General features: G+C 40.4%; 1 protein-coding gene across 2 annotated transcripts; it reads left to right on the top strand.

Annotated features, from left to right (window-relative positions):
• The first annotated feature begins 2,343 nt into the window (after positions 1-2,343).
• DPY30 (dpy-30 histone methyltransferase complex regulatory subunit) lies at positions 2,344-7,991 on the top strand. 2 transcript variants are annotated; one of them, XM_010391741.4, is made up of 5 exons: positions 2,344-2,472; positions 2,919-2,992; positions 3,077-3,124; positions 4,294-4,436; positions 7,699-7,991. In XM_010391741.4, exons 2-5 carry the CDS (start codon positions 2,957-2,959, stop codon positions 7,769-7,771), a joined length of 300 nt encoding a protein of 99 aa, XP_010390043.1. In that variant the 5' UTR covers positions 2,344-2,472; positions 2,919-2,956; the 3' UTR covers positions 7,772-7,991. The 2 variants fall into 2 exon arrangements, with proteins under 2 accessions (XP_010390043.1, XP_010390042.1); XM_010391740.4 differs by lacking the exon at positions 2,344-2,472 and adding an exon at positions 2,608-2,713.
• The last annotated feature ends 212 nt before the right edge of the window (positions 7,992-8,203 follow it).

Genomic DNA, 8,203 nt, shown 5'->3' with positions numbered 1-8,203 from the left:
AACAACAGATGATTGATCTATTGTTTTTATTATCCCACTACTATCTAAATTATCATCCCATTCCTGAGCAAAATAGAAAAGCTGGCGAAGGAATAAGTTTATTAATAAGGACAGATTGAATGACAATAGAAGACAATTTATCTCAATTAATCCTGACTTCAATTTGTTCAGTTATTTTTCCTTTTTAAAAAATTTGACATTAGAATTACACCTTTGTAAATCATGTGACCGTATCATGACAATAAAAGAGTGCACTTACTAGGGGAGTAACAACATGTTAAGTCAAATCACAGCTTCAAAAGCAGACATAGTCAGAAATTGTGAGAAAGTGTTAATGCTAATTTGAAAACCTACAGAACCAGTTCACTATTGTGGCTATTCAATATTTTAGTGCTCTGCAAGTTGAATTTCCCTACCCTTCTATATTAAGTTGGCTCTAGCAATCATTGGACTTGTCAGTGAACCATTCTAACTAGCAATCTGGCATAAGATTAATGCTAGTTTGAACAAAAAAAAAGCACAAACCCTTAAAACACATCAGAGCAGTGGGGGGCTTTCTGCTGTCTTAGTGAGATATCCTGGCTCAGAAAGAGTTCTCATGAACACCAGCAAGCGGTGGAAAAAGTGAAGCTTCCTTCTCTGGAGCGGGCAATTGTTTGTTTTGCTCTGAAGATTGAGGACTTGTGAAATACAGGAGGTACAATCTGGTGTCTCAGCAAAAGGTCTGGTAATCTGAGCAGACCACCATTACAGTCATAGGAATTAGAAAGGTGCAAGTACCCTGACACCACGATTTACCATTGCACAAAAAGGTAAGTTGGAAAACCTTTTTTTGTTCTCAACATGATCCCTCTGCAAAACCTGCATATAAAAGAGACAATATAAATGGGGAAACGGGGCTAGGCGTTTTTCAGGTATTCTAAATGCAATTCTCTAAAATGGCATTACTAGAACATGATAAAAAATTCAGACAGAAGCTCAAAACGGACTGAAAAGCTTATACCTCTTCACATTAAGAAGTTGTTTGTATTCCTGTTCTAAGTTTTAGTACCAAAATCTCAGTGTTTTCACCTTGCCTCCTTAGCATCAGGTAAGTTTGCCAGCATGAGGTACTAAAATAGACAAAAAGACAGGATACAATTCTGCTCTAATTCCAAGTCCATCAGTTGAGTATCAAATCTGTGACTGACCACACTAGCTTTTGAGCCTGCTTATCACACTGGTAACATTGTCAGTTCTGCAAACATTATTTCAAATTCATTTATGTACACACACTTCATTATTACCACTACTAGATGATTACATCAGAGCAGAATCTATTGAAAACATGGAATTTTCTGTTATTTCTCCATTTCACTAATCTTTTAGGAGCATCAGCTAGATCATTCATATACATTGTCATCACTGCATCAAAAAGACAGAAAAAGAAGCAGACCTATTTTTGTAAATAACAAAAGAAAGTTTATTTTCTAAAAAAAAAAAAAAACAAACCCAAAATAAACCCAAAACCCCCAAACATACAAAAATGAAACTACCTTGTCAAGTCAAACCCAAAATATATTCTTAAGGCCTTTTAATTCACTAGCACAAACCACATTACCAGACAAAGAAGTCACAGAATCATTACGGTTGGAAGGGACCTCTGGAGATCATCCAGTCCAGCCCCCTGGCCACGGCAGGGTTATCAAAAGCAGGTGACAGAGGAATGCATCCATACTCGAGAGGTAGACTTCATGACATCCCTGTGCAGCCTGTTCCAAGTGCTCTGCCACCTTCAATGTAAAGAAGTCCTTCCTCAAATTTGATTTCTAACGAAAACAAACCAATCAGGCACAGATGTTCGAACACTGGTACAGTTTGTAACAGCACAACAGCTACGGAAGCAGCAGACTCTTCCATTTCCTGACAGCGCCAAGTCAGGACAGGATGACTGAAGCTGATCCCTGGAGAAAGCTGAGCAGTTGCGATTTTGTTAACAGAGAGAAAATTAACGGCCAGCAGTCACCGTTGTGCAAACCAAACTCTACGCAGCTCTGGAAGGTTATTTCACTAACAAAATCCCACTTTCGGACCCATATTAACTTCAGCAATGTTATTTTTCGTGACCACCACAGTGACCTCCTCAGACACCAAACCGCACTGGTTACGAGCACACTTCTGTACCCCAAAACCCAAGAGCCAGCGTCTTTCAAAGGCTGATTTGGAGGCGAACACACCCCGCGAGTTTCACGCCCAACAGGCCGCCCGCAGACGAGTCCCGCTCCCGGCCTCCCGCTCCGCCCCGCCCTCCCCGCCGCCCGCGCTCGGGGCTGGGCGGGGCCTCCCGGCCCGCGCAGGCGCAGTGCGCCGGGGGCGGTCGCGCGACCGCTTCACTGACGTCAAAACAATTCGCGGACAGCGGCCCCGTTGCTGCGGAGCCGCTCCCGGTGTCCCGCCGATCCCGGTGTCCCGCCCATCCCGGACCGACCGGCGGTGAGAGCCCTGCGGCGGGGCCGCCTCTCCCCCGCGGGGCGCCTGGGGCACGGCCGGGGCCCGCGCCCGCACGTGGCCCGCGCTTGCGGCGCGGCCCAGCCCGGCCCTGCCCGCGGGGGCTCTCGGGGCGCTGTGGCGTGGCGGGCACGGGAGGGACGGACGGAGGGAAAGGGATGTCTCCGGCTTCCCGGGGGGATGAATGCTGTATTTTCTAATCCCGGTAGTGCCCTCTTCAGCGGAGGTAACGTGAAACTTAAAGGCACTTCTCGGTTCTGCGTGCGGGAGAAACCAGTTCAAGTTTGGCGCGGGGGGGAGCACGGAGCAACTCCCTGTGCTTTCTAGTAATTGTGCCTTAGTAACCATTAGTAACCAACTGATGCAATATCGCTTAACTCACACTGGTCGTCATCTCAGCCTGCTGACCAGTTTTTTTATTGCTTTCCAAGATTTTCCTGTACGTCCAGCAAATTTCACTTTTCGAATCATGGAGGGAGAACAGATTATGGAGGGACAGCCACAGGTATTGCAAGAAATGTTTTATGTTTATTATGTTATACATGTAAAAGGAGCATTTTAGCTTTGCTAACCATGTCTTATTTTACAGGTTCCAGAAAATCCTCATTCTGAATACGGCCTCACTGAAAATGTAGAGGTAACAAAGATTTTGTTGCAGTGAAAGTCACATTTGTGATTAGGGGAAAAAAGTTGAATCTTGAGTCTAACTTCAGCAAATGTAATATTCCCAATGGAGCCAAGCGATACCTGTCCCTTGCATAAATGGCTGTAAATATATTTTCTGTTGTTTAGTACAATATTTCCATTGAGCTAAATGGTACTGAAGTAAATAATGAGCCTTTTAATAAGTTGGGTTTTTTTGAAGTGTCTTATGATTATTATCTATTCAATTGCTATCTGTGAGAGAGATAGATATATATTATGGCACAAAAAAAGCCGTCCACATGAGGCTCAACTGGAGCAGAGTAGACCAGGACAATCACTTCCTAACTCTATGGCATTTATTTACTCTTCCTTATTAAAGAAAAACCTTCAGTCTCCCTTTGTTATAAGTTCCTGCTCTGTGCTAAGCTTTTGCAGGGACTATTCCTAAACATCTCCTGTGACTCTCCTCCCTGATAACTGCTTGTCTCTATGCCTCAGCTTCCACTACAGAATTGTAACTCATTGCTCCTGTGTCAGTAGATTCATGTACATTGCATTGAATACATTTGGTTTACTGGGAGTGGTAGAGTATCACTTTTTAACTACAGTTAATAGTGCAAGATGATTCAGCACTTTTTGACCAAAAAGTACCTGGAAGCATTTTGTATATGTTTTCTTTGAAGTGTCCATCTATACTTGAGTAGAGAGTACAGTCTCAAAGTATTTGACTTTAGCAGAGTCCCCTTTGTCAGACTTCCTGAATTCCTTCACCTGAAATCCTTGTGCTTTTAGCATTTTGTGTTAGAAGCACATGTGTACAGGAACCATGTAACTGAGACTCTCGTTAGTAGTCAATTCTGTCCTAGTGGTGTAGAGTTCAAATCAGTGAATGCAAAAGTAAAAATAAAAATTACTGAGATTGGATGTCTTCTCTTGTAGAAAACTTACGACTTCCAAACGTTGTTTCCCCAAACATAAGAATTTAGCAGAAAGTTCCTCTGGATTAAGTTTTTGTGCAAGGAAAATTATGCTCTTAAATCTTCTTAAAAGATGTAAAGAAATTATTGCCATTCAGTTGCAGAGGTGGGTACTTTGCACACACGCTTCAAAGTAGATGTGGCTGCTATTATCAATGTTCATTCACTTTTTTTTTTACTTCAGAGGATAGTAGAAAATGAGAAACTAAATGCCGAGAAAACATCAAAGCAGAAGGTGGACCTTCAGTCATTACCCACACGTGCCTACTTGGATCAGACAGTTGTACCTATCTTGCTACAGGGACTCGCTGTTCTTGCAAAAGAGAGGTAAGATGCTTCAGTGTTCCTTCTGTTCCTGAGATAACATAGATCTCAAACTTGGGCAATGCAGCACCTTTCAGGCCTCGCACACCACCCATGGTTTTGCTCTTTGTAAGATCGTCATTACAACGGGTTTATGAGCCTATGAATTACTGTGCTCGACCATGCAGGGTGTGTTCCTCACTTAGGTGCGTATGGCATGATAAGAGTTAGTTATTGGATTCATGATCTTCCAATGAGGTATGCTACTGCAAAAGTTTTGATGGGAAAAATGGGAGGGGTTTTGTTATTATCACGTAATTCACCTTAGAGAAGCAAGGCAAGAGGATGTTCTAGTTCTGAAGATTTTTGTAGTGTGGAATTATAAGGAGTTCTTCTTGACATTTAAAAGAAGACAAATCAGGCACGACATGCATCTTTGTCAGAGATTAAAATACTTTCTAAAGGGTGAGGCTGACCCTGCACTGTCAACACAGTAAGAAGCAGACTGATTGTTTATCCTCTGAGTAAATATTTTGCTGTTGAGGTGCCCCAGCTCTCTTTATCAGTCAGTGCAGAAAGGTATCCTTCAATAACAGCAAACAGATGTTCATCTTAACCAACCTAATTTCTAGCCTTTTGGTGTATCCTCACTCGTGGCAAATTGCACTGCTTGTAACCTTCTCTCAAATTGAAATAATACAATCAAAAGCTGGTATAGATAACCATAATTGCATCATGGCACCAACACTCAGAACAACCATCAACAGTGTATGAATTTCAAAAGGAGTTGGGAATTTAAACTGCAGTGTACAAACAGCTAATTGGGCAAAATTAGTCACCTGGGAAGGTCCACCCTTATGTGCACACCTGAGGGATGCGCACATCTTCAGCTGACATCTGTGGGAGTTCTGCTGCAGACTCAGTGTAAAATACAGCCAAAGGTTAATACCCCACTCTTACACTCTGGATACTTATGTGACAGGCAAACTCCTTTCCCTTTCTGTTTGCATTTCCCTTTTCCTTTTCTTCTCCCTTTGCCATTCCTTTCCATTTTCTTTATGGAAGGAGCTGTTCTTTATGGGGACTCGTCACAGGAGAGAAATTGGATCACTGATAGGAGGGGTTGTGGAACATACAGGTAGAAATCTGAACTGTATGAACCTGCCAGGTAAAATTGGCTGTTCAGCTGAGCATAATAAACCCTCAGGAGTGAGAAAGCTGAACTGTTGGCTCTGCTGTATAATCTACTGCTTAAAATTGAACAGGAAAGTAACTAGTGGATGCTAAGTTATTTTTCAAAGGAATATAGAAATGTTCAGGGAACAGCCCAGTACATCTGATGATCATGCCTGGAATTCAGTAGAAATTACCATCCAGGATAGTGAGCATATGGATAAATGACATATTTGGGAGGAGGTCAATACAATTTTTGTCAGGTCTTTTAAATGTCTTGGAGTTTATTGAAGGAGTCAGCAAGCGTACCTAAAGAGGAGTGCAGATGATGCAGTCTTTCTGTTTAAATTTCTGAAAAATTTTTTGCATAGTTGTTCACTAAGAGTTTTTAAAGAGAGTGAGTTGCTGTTGGGATTAAAGGAAACGCCTTTGAATGGATGAAGAACTGATGGGAAGATACGAGATAAAGGGTTGAGGTAAATGTTGAGTTTTCATGGTGAAATGAGCTCAACATTAGAATCATGGAAAAGATCACTTATAACAATTTGAAGAAGTGGCTGACAAAAATTGTTTATGAGACTGAGTTACAGAATAGATTAGGGAGTTTTGTGTTTCAGTTTCTGTTTGTTTTTTTAAGTTGATCCATTGTAAATAATTGCACAGGGATTTCATAAAACTGGGAAGACTGCCATGAAAAATTTAAACTGACAGAAAGTGACACTGAATCCAAATAAACATAAAATTGTGGACCTCAGAGGGCAGTGACAAACACTAGTGACAAAATGTTAGATTCTGAGCTGAAAATTACCCTTGTGGAAAAATGTTTTTAAACTGTTAACATGTATATGTCAATGCAGTGCTTTAATCAAAACTAAATTCTGAATGGTAGGACTTAGAAATTGAAGGGGTAAAACCAACTTAAAATTAAAGGGGTAAAAAACAAGTGTAATGTCACTATTTAAATTTGTAATGTTCTTGTATTTTTAATATTACGTGTAATGCCAATTCCCCTGAATTCTGGTAGAATGCGAAAAAGTGAGATTGACAAGGTGGTCAGAAGTATGGAGTGCTGTCTGTATACAGAGTGACTGAATAGATGATATCTAGAAAAGAGGCTTCTGTGGAAGAACATATTAGGAACCTATTAAATCACAACAGCACAGAGATGATGGATTGGGATGGACTGTTTATTATCTCTTCCGATACAGTACTCAAATTAAGCGAAGCAGGTAGCAAATTTATAATGAACAAAAGGAGCTGATCCTTCACAGGTCACATAATTAAGCTATTTTTTTTGCTTTCAGTTGAGGACATTAACATTTTATTTGTGCTCAAGAGGCAGCTGGTCAAAGCTATAGAGGAATCCGCCCAGGACTATTAACGGTGCTAGCTCAGAAACTGGTACATGCTTGGAAGCCAAAAGGATGGTCCAGAGAAGTATCTCTGTGTATTTTTTTCCAGTTTTTTTTCTCTTTTTAGGCATATTTACTCACTGCCAGACCTTTGGTTTGACCTAGTGTGGAATAAGTAAGTTTGTCATTTATTCTGTGGACAGAATCCAGATTAGCAAGATTCATGTGGTGCAGCTGGAGGAGTTTTTTTAAAATAACCTACAGAATATGGCCAGTGATCAAAAGTGTTTATTATTGACTGCTTGCAAGTTACAGCCCTTCTCAGACTCATGTTGTGTTCGTTTCAGTTGCCAGAAACCATGAAAACAACTCTCAATACACAAAGCTACACAATAACCACTTGAAAAAAATGAAACAAAAAAGCAGAGATTCACTTCTACATTATATAGCATGAGTTAAAGAAATAGGCATATGCATGTCATATCCAATGATACACGTACAGTATTTATGCTTACAGACTATGCCCTGGTTTTAGGTATGTAACTGTTCTAGCAATTTAGTAACATTGAACCAACAGTGACTAAGACCCTTCTAAAACCTTTCTCATCAGACATAAACTGGAAATTTACAGTCACTCTAGGTAGCTGGTCATCCCTAAAGCAATGCTTATGTTGCTTTTAAGGGAAGATGATTGGTTTTTCAGCTACCTAATTTCATATGACAAAAAATAATTGCTTTCGATTTACTCTTTTTCTTTGCAGACCACCAAATCCCATTGAATTTCTAGCAGCATATCTTCTAAAAAACAAGTCACAATTTGAGGACCGAAATTAACTCCATAAAAATGAGGACAGTTTGGCTGCTAGACTGAAATGCTCATTTGCCGCAACTTGTTTTCTGCTGTAAAAATCCTTTGGCCACGTTGTTGTCTTTCTTAACTGCACAATTTGCTTTATCTTTTGAGTTTATTTAATAAAGAACACTTTACATTTAATTGTTCTCTTGTTTTAAACTAGCTGTTAAGAGACTTTGAAAATAAAGTACTGAAATGGCACTACTGGATGAAAGTCTGAATAATTCCATGGGGCTACATCCTCTGAATGCATGAAATAAAGGGGAACAAATTATTACGGGAATCACATGCTGATAATTTATATAACTTAATTCGGTTTTATATAGCACCCTCCAGTGCAACATGCCTAAGCACAAAGCAAGCAAATGCAGAACAATTAGAGTTCATTTATTAAGTAGAGAAGAGAGAACTTG

Source organism: Corvus cornix, chromosome 3 (assembly GCF_000738735.6).
Source record: "Corvus cornix cornix isolate S_Up_H32 chromosome 3, ASM73873v5, whole genome shotgun sequence".
Lineage (NCBI taxonomy): Eukaryota > Metazoa > Chordata > Aves > Passeriformes > Corvidae > Corvus > Corvus cornix.
Note: the sequence above shows the minus strand (reverse complement) of the source record. Positions and strands in the feature narration are given on the sequence as shown.

What these genes read in the sequence shown, in the direction of transcription:
- DPY30 (XM_010391740.4), top strand. Translation starts at nt 2,668, where the DNA reads ATGAATGCTGTATTTTCTAATCCCGGTAGTGCCCTCTTCAGCGGAG. An exon ending in TAGTGCCCTCTTCAGCGGAG is followed by an intron (nt 2,714 to 2,918) that starts GTAACGTGAAAC and finishes TTGCTTTCCAAG; the next exon opens with ATTTTCCTGTACGTCCAGCA. An exon ending in TTATGGAGGGACAGCCACAG is followed by an intron (nt 2,993 to 3,076) that starts GTATTGCAAGAA and finishes CTTATTTTACAG; the next exon opens with GTTCCAGAAAATCCTCATTC.